Below are 25,134 nucleotides of genomic sequence, written 5' to 3' on the forward strand. Positions count from 1 at the left end.
GCCCTCCCTTAAAGCTAAATATGCTTCCACAATATCCTTGCAACACAATTAAATGCCCTCTATAGAGCCGCCGTTAAAGAATCTTTATTCTCTATCAATTCTTAATATTCGTGCTGCAATATAGACTCCAACATATAATAATCTATTAAATAGTAATAATGAACACTAGCTTTATTGCGCTACTTAGTCCACATAGATACTCGTATCAGAAGTAGGAAATCCAATGAAATAGACAATTGTAAGGTGTATCAAGATTGAATAATTATAAAAACTGCATCCAATTTGGTGCTATATGGTTTTAGCGTGATACCGGAATAAATATACAGCAATACCGATATTTCTTCTCTTTTTGTAATATTCCTTAATTTTGTAACCTTTGATAACATTTTAAGAGGGACGTTGCTGCCCATCCCTTGACCATTAATATCCCTTTGTTGCCTTTTAGGACACTGACAAGAAAGGAAGGTGTTATGTACTTAATTATACATATAAGTAAGATAAAATAAGATTAGGTATAATAATAATAATGCTTATTAATTTAGAACACCACCACACAACAACAGCCGGATACAGTGAGAGGTCAGTGTAAAAACCACAAGATGTATTATATGCTTTTACTAACTACTTGTAACGACATAATAATATACGGCATTAGGGTCATTGCACACACACGATATTTTTAGAACCATCATTTAGCATTATTAGCATTTTTGTGGCTGGATTGACACTGGATTTATTTAACATGTCAACAAAACAGGTTATTGTGTTTTATGCGTGTTTTGGCCATTCTATCAATACTACCTTAACCAAGAATTCGAAGAAAGAAATATCCAAATATAAGTATCAAATATAAATGGTCAACAATCCTCCCAAAACAAAGGTCGTGGAATGGGCTTCTTATCAAGGTTTTCCCAAGAGATATTATATATAATTATACTACTATATTTTTTTAAAGAATAATAAAGGTATAACCTTTATTATTCTTTTAAAAAATATAGTAGTGAACTTAGCAAAAGGAAAAAAATATACAGCATAGAATCTAAGAAAGTAGGAATCTTAGGCACCCATGATAGTCTATTATTTATCGCAAACATCTATAGCAGTCCATAGACTAGTATCATATCACTTAGTCCCAATATTAAATTTCGGCAACTTCAATAATGTGTTTGTAGTAAATACGTTTAATTTTTTTCTTTTTATTTTCTTTCAGATGAAACATAACTTAAATAACCGATCGGAATTGTTAATATTGGTATTCAATAGCTTAATAATCCTGTGAGTTTAGTTTAAATCAGATAATTAACCTCCCAAATTAACGAATCTATCGGTTTGTACATTATTGCTGTCGCATATATGAGATGAGACATTAATATTTCGTTATTTCTTATAACTAACGAAAATGTATTTATCAAATTATAAATGAATTCATTTATCACTTAGCTAAGGGAAGCTCCTTTAATTTTATTCCTAAATCTTATTCTTAAGTCCTTGAATTAAATACAAAAATTAAGATAGTTGTTTATCAGTAACAATATAAATACTTCGTCCAGTATGAACGCATCTCAATTACATACGATTTAACACGGTTTACATCAACCGACGCATCCTGACTATATTTTAGAGGCGGCTGCGCAATCGAATGCTTTCCACATTCGACGTTATCCAACAATGACGTCATTTATTAAATAATTAAGACTGCGCTTACGTAGGCGTTGGCTCTGTAGTAGTAATTCCTTAATAATAGAATTACTTAATTCTATATTTAGAACTTGTTTTAATTTTAATTTGTTTATTGCGGTTTCGCTCTATTGAATTAATTATCTCCTATTTTCTCTAAAAAAAAGAGATACGTTTTCATTATAATTTCGGTAATTCCAATATCTTAACTACCCATTAATATCTCACTACTGTATACAGGTCTTTTCTCATAGAACAACATGTGATCAGAAGACTTGACATAGGGTTTTATTTCAAGTTATCCTTAATGCATTGATGTATTGTATTATTTTCAAAATACTAATATAAATAATACCAAATTCATCCGGCTGTCGGAAGTAAGATCGCCCCCTGACACGTTAGTTTTTTTTTCTCTTCAGTAAAATGCAAACAGTAATATTTTATATGTCTACACTTTGCTAAGTAGACCAGTCCCTTTACCACAACAATATTGGCATATTTTCCAAGGGGTAGTATGAGCCCTTAAAAAAACGCATATACATATACAGTAGAATCCCGATTATCCTAATCAAATAAAAACAGATATATTCCGTATAATCAAAAATCCGGATAATCTATTTCAAAATCAAATCAAACAATACATATATTTTTTTATTATGTAAAAGGTCATTTAGACAATACGATATAAAAAACAATTACGAGTTATAAAAATAATTTATTACATAGTACCTATTTACCCAATTAATACATAATACCACTTCGAAATAGGTAATTAGATCCGTGAAGAATAAATCCGGATAATCGAATATACGGATAATCGAGATTCTACTGTACTCTTAGACATAGGAGTATATGACTGCACAATAGTAAGTGATACACGACCAACAGTTGACATTTGGGAGTATGTTTATTTGTTTCTTTTCATTAAAATCAATGCTGCTTACTGCTGTAAACATATTATTGAAAATGTTAGACGTTTACTCGACACTACTGACTAATTACTATGACCAATTGTTCTTACAATTCAATGACTGATGGGTATATTTTCTTAGAACGAATGAAAGAGCACGTGTATTTTTGCCAATATTTTGTATATGTACGTATAGAGGTAATGTACTCATTTCTCAGTTTACAAATTGGCCAACATAATATTCAATGTCATTGCTAAATGATGCACACGGGCTGGGCTGCCGTCATTGTCATCACTTGCGAAATAGCTTACTCAGCTACTGCACGTATTCACTGAGTGAAATATAAAAATTTACAAAGATTGTTTTTAGTCTATTTATTTTAATTTTAGTTTATTCCATTTTTCTTTTATTAACAATTCCGCTTTCTTCACACTTCAACACATATTTGAATAAAAAAATAGTTAAATTGTTTAAACGGTTCTTAACTTTTGAGCTTAGTTGCTTAAACACATTGAACAGTTTATTTTTATACCTTGTAATGAAATCATTATAAAATCATTATATCAGATTATCATTTTCAATCTATACTATGAAGAGATGTAGTACTTAAGTTATACAAAAAACTTACATACCTACACATTGAAATGACGACAAAACTAATAAGCTAAACAAAATTTTAATGATGATCATCAATCAATTAGTGTCAAAATATAAATCCTTTTTAAGTATCGTTTTGTATTTGATAAAAACTCGATTCCGCTAATAATACATTTATATTATATTTTTATTTGAAACGAGTTCGATTCGAATCCGAGTTCAAGAACTATCAACACTTTTTTCTTATCTCGATAACAGGTAGATTTCCCGGTAATTCTCGCTTCGAAATACCCCAGTCTCTAGTGTATAATAACTAGAATAATAAAATGTAATATACACAATATTATAGCCATGGCCATATATAACCCAGCATAGAATAGGCCACATCACGGGAATGGCCGTGGGAGTCCTAAGAGGCGAATAAGGGGCTTATGGTAGAGAGATGGGCAACAGCATTCCTCTTAAAACATCACTAAAAGCCAAACTGCGGTTGCCAACCCGCCTGCCAAGCGTGGCAACTACTGGGAAAACCCTCCTTATGGAGGAGGCTATGTTCAGCAGTGGACAATTAATGGCTGATACAACAAAATAATATTTGAAAACAAAATAAATATGATGATATGATGTACAATATAAAAAGAGTTCTTTACGTTTGATTTTTTTTTTAATACTACTGTTTCTTCCACTTCATTGTATTGTATTTATGCTTACATTAAAAAGCCATATCCTTTATTCTGAATCAACTAGCTATATTACACTGACAAAGAAACAATACTACTAGGTATCTATGACAACAATAATAATAATACACATTCGTGTACAGGTGGGTTATCAGCTTATTTGTCACTGTGTGTTACATAAAAAATATTACACCTATGTTTAATTTATATTTCTAATTCACATACATAGATAGCTATAATAAATACATTCTAGTATACATTTATAAAATCAATATATCAATCTGCAAAACAGGTGTTGAGTAAATTATATAAAAAAATATAGATAACAGCATACACTTGTTTTAATTTGTATATATCATATATTTAAAATATATGTATATAATATGTAAATATAAAATGAGTAAGCCAGCAAAAAACCGACGTAGGTATCATCTGTGAGATACAAGGACATATTTTGTTAGAATTATTAGGCATACCAAAGCAAAAAATACCTTTCGGGCTCTCAAGGTTGACTGGAAGAAATCTCTTTAAGGGATAAGTCCGCCTGTGTACATTTTTGTTATAACCTAATATCTATACTATAAGTGAATGTACGAAAGCATATAAATAAATAAATAAACAAAGCGTGGTACATTTTTCGATCTCAAATTATTGAATAAAGAAAACAAATTTATAAATTATAAAAAAAACAAACAAATTTATGAATTATTTTGTAATTATTGTTCAAATAAATTTAACAACCCCCGTACCACCGCAGTAGGCATATTGCTATGTGTAATGAAGTCCAGGGTTCGATTCTCAGTCGGGTCAATTTAGGGAACGAAGTTTTCTATATTGTCGCGGATCTGAGTGTTCTGATTTGTACCCCCAGATGTTCGTTGATTAGTTGTCATACTCATACAATGTTCTTAATTTTTAAACAATTTTTTCATGCTCTAAAAGTATAAAATGTTTTTGTGTTTATGGTTTGACGTGCGGTAGACTATTTATATATATATATATATATATATATATATATATATATATATTTACCTGTGATTACTATGGTGTGTACTTAAGGTACTTTTTTTATAAATTTTCTTGTGATTATTAATATGTATACTTACTCATTACTTTATGACGCATCCAAAATTTATTGTTTTCTGTTGATCACACGTATTAACAGATAAAACACGTCTACAATATAATGACTACAACAGTTTCCTTCAACTAGCAACAGTCGCACAGAAAATCACAATCGGTGACGAAATCTCAGAATGCGGTTTGCATGACAATGTTATTGACCTCTAATAAGATATATTACTTCTATGCCAAAAAATGTACTAGCCACTATTCTATTGTATATAAATTATATTGTTATATTTTCTTACTTCTTTACCAATAATAATAAAATTGTAACTAGAAAATTAATATGAGACATGAATAGATGCTAAAACAATATTATTTTTAGAATTTTTGTCTTTCTGTATGTCTGTGCCGGTATCACACAAAAACTACTGTCCTAAATTGGTTGCACATTTTACAGATGTTTTCCTGAAGATTTCACTTAATATCTGGTATATAGTTTATTTTAATACGCCATCTAGAAGCGACCTATTTCAATGGGTTTCTCACTTTTAAATTTCAAGCGTACGAACAAAAACTTAATAAATAAATATATAAATTACATAAATATTTATCTCAACAATACGAAGTCTTTTCAATTATTGCGGGTAGGCATACTTATTTTTTTTTAATGGATGATAAGCGAATGGTAACCCCACCCGCGCTATCGGTATACATCAGCAGGGCACCAGTGAAGGATGATAGATGAGGATGACGTAGGTCAGTTAGCCCATCGTAACGAATTCAACGAGAATTGTTCACGATGGTTTCCGGGAGGAACCACATGGAGGTCGACCTAATCAGGCATATTGCTAGCAATGGGGCTGTCAAACTCCATTGCTAACAATCCCTTTCCCCCCTAGGCATACTTATTAGTTACCTATATAAGATCATATGAGACCAGGTGACCAGTGAATCCGTGCTCGTAATCAAGTAGACACACGGTCGTGGACCGTGACCTGGGACGTGTGGCCCCGACTTGCTATCATGCATACATTTGCGCCATATTATATAGAGCTGTCAAGTTCACTGACTTCACTATCTTATAATCACAGCCTAATTTCATATTACATAATAAGTAGAAAGTTTAAACAAAATAATGTAAATTTAGATAGAGTGGTTAAAAAAAGGCATTTAAAAATATCCTATTAAACCTTATTACTTAAATAGCCTTTTAATTTCTGTTATTTCTTTTTTTGTCAACATTATTTCTTAGTCTACGCTTCTAGATCTATCGGTTCAGGTTACATACGTCATGGAATCAGTATTAAAGATATATTTAATAGATTTCAGATACAAATAGATAATTAACACAAAAGATAAATAAGCCTTTGTTCGTCAAAAACAAAAACTTTATGTTTTAAATTTTATATAATTTTAATTTTTAAATTCATAAACCTAATTATATGACAGACATTTTTAACATGCTTTGCCAATGCTACATACATATACAGTACAAAGCTACATGTATATACAGTACTACATATACAGTATACTGAGATAATAGGGAAGATTAGATAGGTTGTAACTAATTTATGTGTTAATTGAATAAAATCAACAGAATTTTTCACAATACATCTAATTGAATTGACAATAGCAGCATCAAGAGCGACACCAAGCGGAAATAATTAGCATTAAAATAAATTATTGTCATTATCATCTATTTCTATATACGTATTTCATAACAAAGAATCTGCCTGTTGATGTTGCAACATTAAAATTTTTTTTGTGTAAAAAATAAATACTTGAAGTTCAGAAATTAAATATAAAATAGAAATATTATAAACAACTGAAATATTTTGCTAATGTAATAAAATGGTAACTACACACTGTCTATACATGGAAGATATTTAAAAAAAAAGTCTAACACAGATGTCAAAACGAACATTTTTAGAAATTTCGGCTATATATATCTGTATGTTAGTTCCGGCATCATGCAATAACTACTATACCAATACCATCATCGAGAATTGATATATTTAATTAATTCTCTTATTTCTGAAATCCACGGATACAGATTAGCGAACAAAAAGGTAGTTTACAATAAATAATTTGCATTTGGACCATATTTGATTTATAAAATTCAGTACTAACACCTTGGAAGTGTGATTATATTACAAATAATTATACACAAAGATTTAGTTTTAAAATTATTATTGTATACACTTACATTGTACGTGTTGTTAAATAGCACTGCGAGATTTTTAAATACATAATAGATATAGGCGAGTGTAACCTGCCTAGAACTCTGACTGAAAAGGCTGTTAAACGATTGCAAATGTTTGCATGTACCAGATTGTATTCTCTGTGGTAACATTGTTGGTGTTGTTATCTGTAAACATAGATTATATACATACACATATTTGATCGTAGGTACTAGTTTTTACACGCGATTTTTTCTGTGTGTCCTTGATATATTGATTGGCTAGGACAATAAATAAAATGTAGTATTATTTAAGAAAAGATATTAAAAAGGAAGAGGGTCTCAATTAGTTTATATTTATTACCTCATAATTCCGTCCGTTCTAAACTATTTTTTAATTATTTATAAAATTCTTTTATTATCTGAAAGGATATAAGAAAGAAAGAAAGAAAACATTTATTGACAACAACGAAAAGTTACATAAATTATGAATTAAAAAACAAAAAAACTTTACATTTATTGTTGTCAACGTATTATTATAACATATTCGTCCCAAAGACATTTTGTGAAAATTGGTTCGATAATTTAGTTTATAAACAAAATTACTGGTTTTGTCACAATGGATGGCATTTTTTTTTTTATTTTGTGGGGAAACAATTTTTAATTATAAAGTTTTAATAATTAAAAAACAAATTATTAATTTTTGCCTAAGATTCCAGCGTTAAATGCAGGCCCTACTTAAATAGTGATGTAAATATGATCAACAACATGTAATGTATAAGTTATTTGAATTTACCAACCACACTTCATAGTGTCATCGATACGTGAATTTAACGTAAGGAATTTTTTACTTTTTATAAAACCAGCAAAACTGGATGCCATATCTTGTATATGTATCTTGTCTCTTGTTACTTGCCCAACTATTTATGGTAATGAGAATACTAAATATGGAGCCATAACACCCTAGTCTAGTCGCCAGGAGTAAAACCATGAACGATATATAAAAAAGTATATATCTTCCATATTATGTACTTCCATAAAGTTCTTTTTCAATAAAGAAAAGAAAACAAAAGAATAAAATACGTGTATTATTATTTTATTTTCTCTTTTTATTCTTTCATTATTATTATATATTCAGGACGTTTACAAGAATATACTTATTATATATTAATATAAATAATATAAGATACTAGCTTTTACCCGCGTACCCGTTTACTGGCCGAGATAAAAAGTAGCGTTTCTTCTCCATTCAATATAATATGTGTATACCAAATTTCATTGTAATTGGTTAAGCAATTAAGGTGCTATAAGGCAACAAATAAAAAAACTTCTTTTCACATTTATAATATTAGTGAGGATTTATTACTAATTTATGTAAATATTGGAGTTTTTTATTACCTAATATTATCGTTATTATTTTCTCTCACGACACTCAAGCCGTGGAATGAGCCGAGGTTTTCCCTAGAGACTACAGTATGGGATTCTTCAAAAATGGTTTATTAAGGTTTCTTCGGGGTCGCCAACGTGCATATGGCACCCTTAAAATAATAACACAGATGTCATTAAGCTACAGTGACCGTTTACCATCAGACGGGCTGTATGCTTATTTGCCACCCTTGTGGCATAAAAAAAAGCTTACAAAAGGGCATAATTAGATATACCTAGTAGATTAGCGTAGATTTTGTTGATCTTACAAAATCCAAATAAAACCTTTAAATATTAAATAAAAAAACTAAATAAAATTACGTCAACAATATTTAAAAAAAATACTTAATTGAGTCAATAACCAATTTATTGAATTTAAAAGTAACAGTAAATTAGTCTCACTATTGACATTTATTGACGTAATATTTTAATTTATTATTATTCTACAACTGATTAGATGTATTATTTTTACATACTATAAAATTATAACAAAACGATGTTTGTCTGTACGTGGGAAATATTAAAAAAATTATATGGAGTGCCTTAATAAGAGTATTAAAAGTCAAAACAATATATTTAAGAATTTTTTATTTGAATGTTCCGGTTTCAAATAGAAACTATTGTTGTGATCCTAAAAGACGAAATTAAATCCAAGGTATGTTACATCTTAAAACTTGTCCAGTCTAAAAGTTTTTTTTTTTTTTATACTACTACAGTGGCAAGCAAGCATAAAGGATGTGTTGGTTTTTCTCCGTGCGTAACATAACAGTAAACCTTACGGTGTGATTTTTTTAAAAAGAGCTCACAATGAATAGTTAGAGCATTGAGCCTCAAAAACGGGTCAACTTTTTTTATCAGTATTATATATATATTCGTATAAAATGTATCTTGATGTATTATTTAATAAATAAAATGAATATTTACGCATTAAAAGATACAAAATTTATAAGACAAAATAAATATAGAAGTTATAATGGAGTCACTCATAACTGTTTATCACGCAAAATTGAATGAAAAAGTTGACCCATTTTACTCAAAGCATTTCTATGAAGACACTCTATCTATATAATCTAAGATAAAGAGGTTATCTGCTTCCAAATTCCACGCATACATAGTCGCGAGCAAAGCTAGTATTAAAATAAAAATATATGTTTGAGAACGTTGTTTAATTTTAAATTATTATTCATGCGGCATAAAATCATTCCGCCAGTTGCTAAAAAACGTTTATCGCTGAAATTGGTTTTAATGAGCGTATGCATAATTTTATCATTTTAATTATTAAATTTTAAATCATAAAAACTAAAATAAAATAAATTAAAAATCTTATTAACATATTTTTAAGCATAACAATGATTTTTAGCGCACTATTATCTCTGATTTGGCTGTGTATACAATATAAAAACTTGAGAAAATACTAAAATATTAATAAGTGTCGCTCGTTTGTAAATACATTGACCTGGCATCGAAATATGAATCATTTCGTTAGAAACAAAGAACTGTAGAAATACCTATTACATGCGGATTTCATGTAAGGCTAAATACTTACGTAAAATGAAATCATGATGTTCAAAATAGATATTGTATCCATTATAGACGAATAAGTATAACGTAAGTAGGTATTGCTATATAACTATGCTAAAATTGATAATTGTAGTTCAGAAAAAAAATTGTAAAAGATAATCTTACTAATAAGAATTATATCATCCTTACTAATATTATACACTAGGGGATTGTTAGTAATGGAGACTGAGAATCCCATTGCTAACAATATACCCAACCAGGTCGACCTCCTCGCGGTTCCCCCTGGAAGCTATCGTGGTTAATTCCTGGTGAATTCATCATGATAGGCTAACTGGCATGTTTTCATTCTCACCTATCACCCTTCACTGGTGCTCCGCCAGCGTATCCCGTTGGCGCGGGCTACCATTCCATTTTCACCCAACAAAAAAAAAATTATACACTAGCTGTATCTCCCTACCTCGCTCGAGTGAATCAGTATATAAAATATCCTGTGTTATAAGTTAGGTTATAATCTATACGTGTACTAAATGTCATTGAAATCCATCAAAACATTCATCTATACTATACTAACATCCTTATAAACCTTTGTCTGTTACTTCTTAGCGCCTTAACAGATCAGTCAATCGTTACAAATTCTGGTACACTAACAACATAGAATGCTTCTTATCTCTTTCAATTAACATGTTCATAACTCAAAATATTCTCAGAGGGGGGGAAAGGGATTGTTAGTAATGGAGACAGAATCCCATTGCTAGCAATATACCCAACCAGGTCGACCTCATGGTTAATTCCTGATGAATTCATTATGATGGGCTAACTGACCTGTTTTCATTCTCATCGATCACCCTTCACTGGTGCTCCGCCAGCGTATCCCGTTAGCGCAGGCGGGGTTAACATACCATTTTTACCCATAAAAAAAACTCAAAATATTTGATGCAGATTTTCACCATTAGTGTTCATTACATAAATTAATTAAGAAGCTTTGATTTATGTATTGACTACCCCACAATTTTGGCCTAGGACAATATGTTATTTGTATGTATGATATGGGTATCAAACTTAATATCAAACAACCAAACACCTTAACGAGCGCCTTTACTATCTTTACATTTATTATGTTAATAATTATTACAATGAACGAATGAATTATTTATTTATTATACGTACTAATTTTTTTTCTTATAATGAATGAAATTGCGTCAAAAACTCACAACACTGACAGTCAATTGTTTACACATGCATAGTACTACATAATTTATTAACTGTTATGTCAACGCATTGAACTAGATTACGTTAACCTTTTACTGATCAAATACACGTCACCGTTACCGGTTTCCGACCTTATATAGCAAATCAATTGGATTTCCCAATCACCTCCCACACTGGGCAAATCTTCCCGCTATGCGGTAAGACAATAATATCGTTATATCGATAAGGAAGGCTTTATGACTGGAGGGGATACCTACTTGGCAGGACGCAGTCTCATACGGACCGCAGTGGGTTTTCTGAAGGCTGTGGCACGAGCCGCATGCCAACATCGCGCTTGACCTCGTCCGACCCTATTAATACAAGATACACCGGCAACAGGACATAGTATCTTCGATATCCTCAACAATGAAGTTCCTCTGCTGTGTCGTAATATTCGCGGTCGCCGCAAGGAGTGCACTTCCAGCGCCGGCAAATGGATTTGTGTTTCCGGACGATGCGAGGCGGCAGAAGAAGTTGGAGCCCATTACACCACCAGTTCTTCCCGTTTTGGAGCATTTAGAGAGGGATCCTAGTACTTTATTGCCAAACGAAAGGACGCGTTCTGCACCCAGTAATGTCAAGCCAAAATTTGGATTTGGTGGCGGTTTTAACGTGGGACCTTCACAGAATGGAGGGTTGTCTGCAAGTATAAGCAGCAGTGCTAATGGACCTATTGGAAGCCATTCGGCTTCACAGTCATTCTCTTTCGGTTTCAATGAAGGATTCGGTGCGTCACAATCAGCTAGTCAGTCGTCGTCGTTCGGATTTGGAAGGTACGTTTGTACACGTAATTATAATAATAGTAGAAAGAGTGTGTAATGATAACCTTCGTATACCACTAGTGTGCGTTGTCTTGTGTAATGAGGTCCCGACTTCAATCCTCGGTCAGGCCTGTTTATAAAAATTAATTTTCTGAGTTAACTTATTGTTGGATTATTTCTTGTTTTATTATAGCGAGAGGTATTATGGTAAAAATTTTAGTAATATTTGGTGTGTATTTAGAAATGATAATATAAAAGTATGAAAGTTAATTGCCTTAAAAATAGAAAGTTAGTTAATAATAAATAATAAAAGTTAAAAGAAATTGAAAACTTTAAAAATAGGAATTTCAATCCAACAAAAACAAGTAATTTTATAATTATTATAATTTCAACGAATATTTCTTGGCGAATTTATCAGTGTTGTAAATAAGCAATACAAGTACAAGATAGACAATAGCACTGATTTTTATTTACTATATTCATCTCATTATTCATCTCTGTCTAAAATATTAATAAGACCTAAAATATCGTTGTATAAATCAGTAATCTTATTATATGTAAGAACTTGTAAAAACATTTGTATATTTGAATGTTATTCAATCATACTTCCTATGTAAATTTATTTAATACACTGATAGACCATCTGGATTGACGTCAGGCAGGCTGCCGGTCGTAAAACTATAAGCCAATTCTTTTTGTAATATGATTTTTCACCAGAGGGAGACTTTGTACAAAAGTCGATTGCTTAAGTACCTCTGTCTCATTCGTGTTTCAACATATGAAGCAGTTGTGTTTGCATGGCTGTGTTTCGGTTTGAAGGATGGGATATGGCGTGAATTTATTGGGTACAGAGGAATAACACCTGAGTCCTCAGGAATGGCAACGCGTAGGGGGTATCATGGGCGAAACAGTATACTCTATTATGTCCATGGTACTGCTCATGTCTATAGGTGACGGTTACCACTTTCCATCAGGTGGGTCGTCAGTTTGTTTGCCATTCTAAGTTGTATAAAAAAACATATTACGCCGACCCCAAATAAATTGGGATAAGGGTAGGAAGATGATGATGAGACAGATATATCATATTCTAAATGAACACAAAAATACTTTACGTGTATATACAAATTCACTAAGATATAAATAATACGTAATATTTAAATAACAGTCTAACCATTATATGTATTTCCTAGAAAGAAAAAATTAGGGGTTCAAAACTTTACCATAATTTTCGTTATTACCTAACATGTTAAACCATCCGATATTTTTAAGTACTCGCGTCTACCTACTTTTTAAACCACTCGCATGGCCATTCCTTTTTACTTGCATAATTTTAATGCTTTACTCACCATGTTTACATAAATAGCGTGGTTTTAATAATAACTTTTTAAATTATTGTTGTCATTACCGGTCGTTTACGAGATAATCTGTATATAAATATATAGTGTACACATATATATGATATAGATGTCGCATGTGCGTCTTTATATGTATAATTTATTAAGGAACATTTAAAAGTAGATTTGGACTCCAACTAAATTTGAGTTTATATTAAACAAAGTTACGACAATTCAAAATGAAAATTATTATATTATCAAAAATATAAAAGTGCGAAATGAAGACATTTAGCTAATATAATAATAAGTACTGTAATATCAGTCTAAGTAATTTAGCAGTGGAACGCTTAGTTTTATATAAATTAAGGTACTAGCGTCGTGTACATCTTTTAAGTCTATGGCAACGTATCATCCACTTAAAATTTTCTATTACCTCTTGTAATAATATGTTTACCCTTCATACTAAATTTTATGGAAATGTCCTCAATAGTGACAACAAAAGGACAACTTACACGGTGTAATATATTTTATGTTGTCTAAACACTGTTCATGTTTATAGACGACGCATAATACAATTGTTTCTTAATCGCTAGATAGATGCATTTTCCTCTGACAAACAGTGCTACTAAGGATCGAGTGGCAATAGGTAAAACTAACTCACCATAATATTTTTAGCTTTATTTGCTAATTATAGGTAAAACAAATCAAATACCCCCCCCCCCCCCCCACTACCAATACCATTACTCAATTCATCACCGTCACTGCTGAACATAGGCCTTCCCCCGTTAAGGGATATTTTTCTTTTTAATGGATGATAATGAAATGATAAATAACCCCGCCTGCGCTAACGGTATACGCTGGTGGGGCACCAGTGAGCGATGATAGATGAGGATAAATAGGCTGGTCAGTTAGCCCATCATGATGTATACCCTGGAATTCAGCACGATGGTTTCCAAAGGGGACCAGGTGGATGTCGACCTGACAAGGTATATTGCTAGCAATGGATCTGGTAGTCTATATTACTAACAATCCCTTCCCACCCCTATGGGGGGGGGGGGGGGTAATTGCCACACTGGGTAGACTCATTATTTATTACTACTCTTTACTAAATTTTTTTTTAATATACCAATTCTAATTGGAATTTTTAATGGGTATACAAAGCAGCTTATGTGTTAAATTAGTATATAAACTACTCGTTTGCCAAATTTTATTCCAATTTGTTTAAACGTTTAAGCGTGATTGAGTAACAAAAATTCATTTAAAAAATACTTTACGTGTCACAAACATCCAAATATCTTTTCCAACTTTCACATTTTTAATATAAGTAGAATTAATAGATTTAAAGAATTTATTTTAAAATAAGACAAATCAGTAAATAAAACAATTTGGTTCGAAAATAACTGTATTTGTAAAAGCTGTGTTGTAGTCATTTGATCAGATCACCATAGAACTTCTTATTTTAGTTATGAAGTACTCCTTTCGCTTTTTGGTGACAATATTTGTCAACGGGCACGAGATTACATTCTGCCCTAAATACACTTGTTTTTCTAATATTATCGCAACTTTTAAACCGGTTACATTTCAACTTAACCAATTTCATACATCATACATGGTAACCTCGTCCGTACATATGACAACCAGTAATTACAATTTCATTAAACTACTGTCCCACTTTGAGCGACCATGTAAAACCCTTGTCAATTGAATGAAACCTGTTAAGGCATGGTGAACCAATCAAGCTTTTGATATTAATAAACTATAATTTATTCCAAAAACATTAATTACAGATATAATTTCATACCTATTTCATAACTACCTACTATTAATCTAATCTTTTCCATAACAAAATAATGTATCGAAGTAAATAACTGACGTGTAATAAGTACAACACTTGTGCAAATGAAAATCCTAGTTTTAATTAATTTTAATATTCTTTTTTTTTTCAACATAAAACATTTGCCTTATAAATGATACTACATATATTTAATTATTCGTGAAAGAGTTTTTGTCATTGTATACTTAATTTCTGTCTTAAAAGCTGGCAACACACAAGCGTATTGTGTTGCAGATATTCATGGACGAACAAATCGCTTCATTCAAACGTTATTCATTTTAAATTTACCGTGTTTTTGAACAAAATGGTATTACTAATTCTTAAGTTTCATTATTTAAACATCTTTATTTGACTATTTCCAGCTTCAGCGGCAGTCAAGCCAGCAGCCAAGCTGCATCGTTTCAAGGTCCTGGCGGCTCAGTATCAGGGGCCGCATCATCAGCTTCGTCCATTGCCGGTGGTTTCAACTCAGTTGGATCCGGCAGCCAAAGTGCATCGTCAGCTTTCGGGTTCAATTCGCTCAATGGATTTGGACAACCTGATGTTAGTAAAATATTTTTTTAAACAATTTTAAATTCTTATTTTTGGGACAAGCATGGTACAAATTATAAAAAATTATATTCCCGGAGGTGTATTAGGGACAGAAGACTAACTGTTCCGTAAATAGCCTAACGTGAAATAATAAGTAGGCATTGAGAATTCTTACAACTAAATTGAATTATCGATATTGCTAACAAGTTATTACTTAAGATTAAACAAAGATACTGTCTCAAATGCATTGTAAAAGGTCAGCGGATGTCTCACTGTTATATCGATGTCCACTCAGGACCGTTTTTTAAGGTAGTCTATGGGGAATCTATACAACAATGTATAAGTTGAGTTGTGAAAGTGGATGAAACTAGAAATGAATGCTAGAGGCATTCACCACTCATTTCTCTCTAATTTTCTACTCCGCAAGGGACTTAGCGTGAAAACAGAATTGCAATTGTTTTTGAATTTATAATACATAAGTATTTGAGTTAGGTATGCACTTACAAATTTGCAAACTGCTAATAACGATTATGAGGAACTAGGAACGAAACTAGAAATTTAAGTACTTATAATAGTAAATAAATTACACAAATTATTACATATTCTCTTTATTATATAAATTATGAAACATTTTCGAAATTGCATAATATTACATCTGTACGTAAGACGTTACTGGACTACATATTATTTATTACCTTTTTTATTACCATTCTTATTTCTTTATAACCTACTTATTACTACCACAATTTCATAATTTTGTGTTCTAGAATGTAAACTTTGTCCACGTGGACACCATTTTCATCTGCGCCATTCGCGTAGCGTAAATAGTAATAGTACATATTTTTTTATTTAATTTTTAACGAAGTATTCTTAACACGTGGTACAATGTGGTCTTTTCAATTTGATAAATATTTTTTTTTATAGAGCTAACTTGATAGAGCAATAGAAATATTGTCAATTTGTCACTACAGTAATAGTATATCTTTAAATTATCTTATGACGCAACTGTGATACGAACAAATTAAAATTAATGAAAACGTAACCAAATTTTGAGTCAATAAACATGAAATTAGTAACAAATTGCGATTTTCAATTAATTAATCAATGTTTTATTTAACTTCTATTCAAAAAAACAACAAAAATTATCCGCAAAGAGTCTCATGTTTGACAAATAATCGTTAAAATGAAAAATATTCATTTGTTTACATTTTTATTCAATTCAACTGAAACAAATTATACAATATATGGAACAATGCAAGAAAAGGAATATTAGAAATATAACCAATATAGCAAATGAACTTTTTATAAGACAAAAATGAAACAGTGACCCAACTTGCAACATTGATATTCTTGGCATCGTATTTATAAGTGATGATAGGTGAGAATGAAGTCAGTTTAGTTGATCCATTACAACTTTTGTTGTTTTAATACTGGCTGTTGGCACTGTGGTTTTTTAGAACATGTATTTTAAATTTATTTCTTCTGGGACAGTCTCTTTTTTCTATCTAAGTTTTATGGCTATGGATACAAATCCTATGTTTTTCCACTAAATTGAGAATACATTATATTACAAATACATATACATTTCACTACTGCATTCTGCTGTTGACATCAATAACAAATTAAACGCGATGAAATCTGGGAAAGAATATCAACGATCTGGACAGCATAGTAATACATTATATTTTGCACTTATGATCAGAACCATAGAATGTTCTTAGGTTATTAAAAAATGAAGAACTAATACTTAATATTATTATTAATAATAAAAATAACTCACTTTTTCAGGGGAACTTTGGTGAAGGTCTCCTTGACATCAGACATCGCGGAGTCCCGAATTTCCCAATTCCAGATCTGTTGAGAAAAGGCAATGCCGTCGGCGCATCTGCTTACAGAAAATTGGGACCGAGGACGAGGAGTGGAGATGACTTCATATCTGTTTTCGTGTCTAATTAAGAAATAACTAAAAGGCCTTGTTTTGTTACTAAATTTTCTATGTTGATTCATAGGAATGTACTCAACCATCACGAACACAGATTAGGAATTTTGAAATAAGCCCAGTGAAATTATACAACGATCCAGTAAATCAAACTTTTGAAAATAATGTCTTGAAGAACTCTTATTGACTGAATTATTTTTTATTCTTTATAATTTATTTAATAACATTTAAGTGGGTAATTTAACAGTTGGGTTAAAAATCGCTTTACTCAAATAAATTTTAATATAAATTTTAAGAAGCCAATCAATCATGGCGAAATATATTAAATTATAGAACGAAATAATTCTCGAACAGTTGCTTTTTAATCCTCCTGATGAAATACTTATTAAAACTGCGAAATTTATGAATTGAAACAAAAATAAAAATAGAAACGTGTTGAAATTCACAAAAAAATGCAGTGATAATAGAATGCGTCGATTCACTAGTTGTTGACTAGTCTTGAATTATTTTAATTATAGATTTTATACGGTGCTTTTGATTACTAATGCACATAGCATTAGTAGTTCTTAATGTATGTCTGATTAATTTAATTAATTTATTCTCGTGGTTATAAGAATATCATGTATATGTACCCATGTGCTCTCTAAGAATGAGCTGAACTTGACAATTAAGAATACTTTGTAATTGTAAAAAGGATGTCAATGTTAAACAGATAGATGTTAGTAGTCGATAGTCGAATACAATTTTATTATTTATTTTTATAAAATATTTTAGAATAAGATGTTATTTATTAATTTAAAATATAGACAATACCAAATCGTAACAATCTTATGTTTTCAAATACACCCATACCTTATATTACTGTATATTTATTAACCAATTTGTGGCAAAAAATGTAAAAATATTCTTGTAAATAACCTGGTCCTTAAGCTAGAATAAAAAGTAGTTAACAATTAACTATAAACTATGAACAGCACTCAGAACTAGCTCCTGTTTGTCTATTTTAAGTTGATTTAAAAAAAAATATTCATATATTTACACTTTATTGCACCATTTATAAAAATAATAATTAAAATAAATTTTAAAAAGTAATGATATAAAATTAACAGGGAAAATGAAAATATTTTTAAAACAGACTGTGATTCAACAAAACTTTGGTGACGAGATAAGTTGATAACTTTTGATCACCAGTATCCTGTATCATACACATGTATCCTGTCTGATCAAGTATTTTTTTTTCTATGTATGTATTTCAGTTAGTCTGTAAAATCATGTTCTTTGTGACTATGTATGTATGTACATATTTTTTCTTTAATTAGCTATAACCCAACGTCTGTTACGAGCTTATTATCTATTTCCAGTCATTTAAAAAAATATGTTTATGAAAATTGAAAAAAAATTATGAACCTGATAGATGACCCTCATGCGGTACAATTCCTGGGAACTAAGATGATAATGATGATGATTGGAAGTAGAGTTCCAATCTCCAAATCGAAATATAAAATTCAGATTCCATCATGTTTATACTAATAAGCAGTTGCGCTTAGTAGTATAAATATGATGGATTCGAAACGGTACAGTGTGGTATGTATGTTTACAAATAGTCAATCATCATGCATCATGTTTGTTCGTTCAAGAAAATAAATAGTTTCTTAAACGACGTAATGATTACAACATACAATGTTATCGATTTCAAACATTAAATCATTTTAATAGGAAAATCTGTAAAAATAAAACAAATTAAACTTTGACTGCTTCGACAAATAATAATAGTGCACGAGCAAACAGGAATTCCGTCTACACGCAGCAGTGACTGAAGACAGTGGGTGGAAGAGTCACGAGATATTTAAGTGGGCACCATACATTTGAAAATTTCAATACTGTATTTTATTTATTTATTTAAATTTTAATGCACAGTATAAATATATGTACATTTGGAGAACTTAACACTGGATGGTCTTCTCTACTATTTAACCATTGAGCAAATAGAGAAATATGTAGGCGGTTCATTCAAGAATTAAGAAAACATAAAGTAATACTTAACATATTTATATATTATAAACGTATAATATATATTTTAGGATTACATTCGTTCCAGAAATAAACTTACAACTATACAGTAGCGCCTGAACAAATATTTGCAGACTTACCATTTAAATAACATCTAAATAAAACCAATAGGCGTTTGTAATTTTAATCTATAAAATGTCGCTCGAAATGAAGGTGTAATTTTTAATATTGCTAATAATTAATTACAACCTTATTGTTATTAAAAACTAAAGTTAAGCTATATATAAAGGACAACAGCAATTTCAGCAGCAATATTATTAAAAGAAAATTTGTTAATGTTTTACTTAACCCCTTAATGTTTTACTGCTAAAAACATTATTAATATCATTATTACTTTATTTATGCTAATATATTCAATAATATAGTGATCAATAATCACTAATATCACGCTTGGCACCTAATAACAATGCATTTTTTTTAAATGATTTTCTACTAATTTCTCTCTGAATATGAATATATAGTTACTGATCTTAATATAAATTTATATTTTTCAATACTATATTTAAAATTTCAGTTCAACTTTTATAAACCTACGTCCACAATCATTCAGACCGGTTTGCATCATGTGGATATAAATAGCTCGAATACTTTGTTTTGTTTTAACATTCATTCGATACATTTAGTCAATTATCTGGTTCTTTAATAAATATAGGTAATAAAGTAATTTAAAAAATACTTTATTATTGTGATGATGATGATAATGATGTAATCAGCCATTAACTGTTCACTGCTGAACATTGTTGAAAAAACCTTGAGGGGTTTTATACTAGCAATAGCCTTGGCAGGCGGGTTGGTAACAGCAGTTAACTTTTAGTTAAAAGAGCAGCTACTCACCCTCTCCCCCTCCCCATGCCCCAATATGGAGAGGCCTTGGAGGCAGTGGACAGTTAATGGCTGATATGAAGATGATGATGATGATACATACCATCTTTCAACCATTAAAATATTATTATACACAAAGATAATTTTAATATTCTACATTCTGTTTATTTTAAAATATATGCTAGGTGTTTTAATTGCTTGCCATAAGTCCCCGCTGTTTAGATTCTCTAGAAGCTAAAATACTTAGTCAAAGACTATTATAAATTACAAAATATATTATTTTGTTACATTTTTAATAATTCTAATTGTAAATAAGTGAGACAAATTCAAATCAACTAGTTGATCTTCAAATATTATGTAATATGAGAAACACGTGATTACCGACATAGTTATAGTAGGCTACGAATATATCCAATTCTTATTGGAATCCATGCTTAGCTTTGAAACGATACTGCAAAGGTAAGTCACAGGTATTGTCACAGATTCTCCAGAATCATGTAACCAGTACTTCTTATTAAAAAAAAATATTAATTACACGTACATACATATATGGGACAAAAGGCGAAATTAATGCTAATAACATTCTCTTTTAGTTAACCTATTAATGTATACATTAGAACACAAATATCAAAATGTAATAGACCGAACCTAATTCTTTGTTCGTGATTTTCTATTAGATGGATCAGACATTTGTAAACCAAAATATATGTATGCAATCTATTAAATTTAGAACAGGTATTATAAAGATAACAGTAACTAGTTGAACTGGTTTTTTGTCGCCTTAATTAATAACAGCGTAGAGTAGTAATCTTTGTACAAACAGTCATCGTTTACAGAAATCAAAGAAAATAGGGTATTTATTTTCATTAAAATATTATCTTTCGTTATCTAAGATGTCACTGTACCTCACTCTTACTAATTTCACGTGCGTTCATTTTTAGATTCGTTACGTGTATTGAAATAATGAAATTTTTAGTCTTTTTTATATATTTTTTAAATACCAGAGGAAGACTTTGTACAAAAGTCGATTGCTTGGGTACCTCCGTCCCATTCGTGTTTCTACCGTGAAGCAGTTGTGTTGGCATGGCTGTGTTTCGGTTTGAAGGGTGGGATATGACGTGAATTTATTGGGTACGGAAGAATAACATCTGAGTTCTCAGAAATGGCAACGCATGGGGGGTATCATGGGCGAAACAGTATACTCTGTTATGTCCATGCTACTGCTCATGTCTATAGGCGACGGTTACCACTTTCCATCAGGTGGGCCGTCAGCTTATTTGCCATTCTAAGTTGTATAAAAAAAAATAATAATAATTGTACCGTGAGTATGTATATACTTTTATTTTTATAATATAATATTTGTAATTGAAATGGTGATTACGATTAGATAATTATTATAATTTTTTTTAATGAATGTGTACGATTTCATCTTCATATAATAGAATATAAAATATCCTAAATTCATATATTTAGAATATTGTTTATTAGTACAACAAATTTCATTCTGATCTCTTCGGCTGTAACTGTAAATAGCTTTACAAACTTGAACATTTGTAGTACAATGAGATATATAATTTTTTATGTGCAACTTCAGTGAGACTATTGACTGTCTGAAGGTTGACCTCTGTAAATTCTATACTCTGTGGCTAGTTACGTTGACTGAGTTTATGTAGAAGATACTTCTGACATTTCCAAGAGTTAAGGACAGAAATAAAAGCTGTTGACGAGTATATTAAGGTTAAATACTGCCCATGGGTTTTACCAGACTTAAAGTTTACACGTGTTATATTTTTTTTTTCTATCTATTTCATTGCAGAAATCATCTGCGTTATGAGCCTCTAAAACATTTCATTACAATCTGACAATACTGACAAGGGTTACCCCTTGTCTGTACTGTCTGTCAGTACTGTCAGATTCTGATAAAATGATAAATAAACAGATATTATTTGAAAATATTTTATATATTAATAATACCTATACATAATCAAACTAAACTTATGTACCTACTATATTATACTATCGTTTATATATTTTATGCCATAACCAAATTATATCTTGCTTTATATTGATCTTCGACAATTTACGAAGAGCAAGTTCTTGATTTTGATTCAAGCTTCCGTAAATAAAGTTTTCTGAATATAAATTAATTTCTTATTGCATTTTTTTACAAGCGTCTGGCTTCAATAAAATAATAAAATATAGATTAAAAAAATAAAGTATAAGTGTTGAATCTATCTGAAATATTTATCAAAATTAAAATATCGTGTCGTGTTTAGGCAAGAATTTTATAAGACTGTATGAATACAAATCGCAAGATCGTGTAAAGTATCTAAGTTTTTTTTTTTAAACAGGAAAATTAATCTCAGATGGCAACAAAGATATTAACCATTCTGTATGGGTTTTCACATACATAGAATAATGCCCTGTATATTATTACTGTACTTCATTGTATTATAACAAATGGCAACCACAAAAATAATTTCACGTAAAAGAACGCAGCCCACATCCTGTCCACTTACACTGCTACTAAGTAGATTGTTATTGTTTTTATAATCCTTGCTATTTTTATATAAACTTATTTATAATTATTGAAAGTAAGTTTGTTTTGTATTTATTTATTTACTTGTTACCTCTTACCACCTTGATAAACTAATCAAACATAATGAAATTTGTCATACTTTTTGAAATTGGGAAGAATACAGACTACTTATTCCCAATTAATAAATTTATTCCAATCACGTGAACGAAATTACAAGAAATATACTAATAAAAGAATAATTAAAAAGATTAATAACTTTTTTAACTTAATATTATGGTTGTAATTCAAAATAGCAAGTGAGTATAAAATGTATTTCAAATAATTATATTCCATTCTCTATCTTAGAACATTCGTGTTTTTAAATTAGTTACAAAATATATATTCGAATATATAATGTGACATAATAGATAATAAGATTTTACATATTTAAAATAAGTAAAATCTTAAGATATAATAATTAACTACAGAATAATGATAATAATAAATTATTTAATAAAGCCAATAACCCCATTCAGACTAAACATGCCGTAAAAAAAGAGAAACCAATCAATGAATTATACGATTGCAACGCTGAACATGCAAACCTTAAGCCAATTTAAAGTTCTTTCTTAGGTAGTTGAACCTATCAAAAGTTTAACAAAGCAACATGTTTGGCTAACAAGCTAGAAAAAAAAACTCCTTGTTGTACACGAAATGAAAATACGTAGAATATTAAAGAGTTTTAAATTAAAGAATAAGAATAAACTTTTTTAAAAATAATAACGCGTTTGCGATAAAAAAAAGAACAATCAGATATTCATCATCATCATCATCATATTAGCCCTTAACTGTCCACTACTGAACATAAGTCTCCCCCTTTGGTGGTTTTGCCAGTAGTTGCTACGCTTAGTAGGCGGATTGGCAACGGCAGTTAGGCGGGGGGAAAGGGATTTGGAGATGTTTTAAGAGAAGCGCTGCTGCTCATCGCTCGACCTCCTCGTGATTCCCCCTAAGGTATCATTTTACAACATAATCATAATGGACTAACTGGCCTGTTTTCATTCTCATCTAGACCACACGGCAATAAAAAAAAAAAAAGTCACATATTACTATAATAAAGAATAATGTTAAATTCTTTAGTCAAGATTCATTTTCTACATACAATACAATAATAGTCGTAAATAAAATAAATTCTGTAGCGCAACTTCTTACAAAGTAACCTTTAATTAAATTACTACAACTAATTTTCTTTGCTGAAGTAATTCTTCTATTACAATTACTGACTTCATTTCGCGACGTCATGCAGTATCCTTGTGATCATGACAATAGAAATGGCACAGCACGAATATAAAAAATGCTAACACATGGTTGTCATGTAAAATGATCATCAATAACGTTATCCAGGATATACCATTGAGTCATATGACAAGCCTCCAGCTTACAAATTACTCTCAAGTTGAGACATTCAACCTACCTAGTACCTACAAGCAAATTATTTTATTATTCAACATCTGTTGGACTATCCTATGTCACTGGATTTATGGTTTCAATTTAGTTTGCAGTAATTTTTGCTTAGTTTTTTTTTTTTTATGAGCTATGGAATTAATATAGAGCTACGAAGATTTATTTCATTTTACAAAAACCAATGGATATAAAATACAATTAACTACAATTAACTATTACTTTTACAATTGCATTTTTTTATAATCTAGATGTAATTTGGATTAGTAAACGCGAGGAGCTTCATTTGCTTGAATTTGATTATATCACTGTTGGTCATTTTTTGTATGGTTTGTTCAATTAGGACCCCATTTGTCGATTGTTGTATAGAGCCCTAAATTAATTATATGCTTCCTAGATCGTGAAAGAACTCAAAATTACAATCCAAATAACATTAGCCCGTACTTGGCTACGAATATTTTTACTGTTTGAGTAATATCGAATATATCGAATAATTTACTGTATAAGTTCAACATTTAGATTCATCTATTATGGTCATCTATTTATTGGTGCTCTCAA

The 25,134-nt window shown here is 30.3% G+C and overlaps 1 protein-coding gene across 1 annotated transcript; it reads left to right on the forward strand.

The window, feature by feature from the left end:
• Positions 1-11,528: 11,528 nt before the first annotated feature.
• Positions 11,529-18,613, forward strand: LOC113518392 (uncharacterized). Its single transcript, XM_026903295.3, has 3 exons — positions 11,529-12,079; positions 15,598-15,778; positions 17,555-18,613. The coding sequence occupies exons 1-3, from the start codon at positions 11,673-11,675 to the stop codon at positions 17,720-17,722; spliced, it is 756 nt and encodes a 251-aa protein (XP_026759096.2). The 5' UTR covers positions 11,529-11,672; the 3' UTR covers positions 17,723-18,613.
• The last annotated feature ends 6,521 nt before the right edge of the window (positions 18,614-25,134 follow it).

This window comes from Galleria mellonella, unplaced genomic scaffold (genome assembly GCF_026898425.1).
Source record: "Galleria mellonella isolate WM207_F2 unplaced genomic scaffold, CSIRO_AGI_GalMel_v1 utg171, whole genome shotgun sequence".
NCBI classification, from domain to species: Eukaryota; Metazoa; Arthropoda; class Insecta; order Lepidoptera; family Pyralidae; genus Galleria; species Galleria mellonella.

Coding starts and splice junctions, on each gene's coding strand:
- LOC113518392 (XM_026903295.3), top strand. CDS start 11,673: ATGAAGTTCCTCTGCTGTGTCGTAATATTCGCGGTCGCCGCAAGGAGT. Junction 12,080..15,597: donor TCGTCGTTCGGATTTGGAAG/GTACGTTTGTAC, acceptor GACTATTTCCAG/CTTCAGCGGCAGTCAAGCCA. Junction 15,779..17,554: donor ATGGATTTGGACAACCTGAT/GTTAGTAAAATA, acceptor TCACTTTTTCAG/GGGAACTTTGGTGAAGGTCT.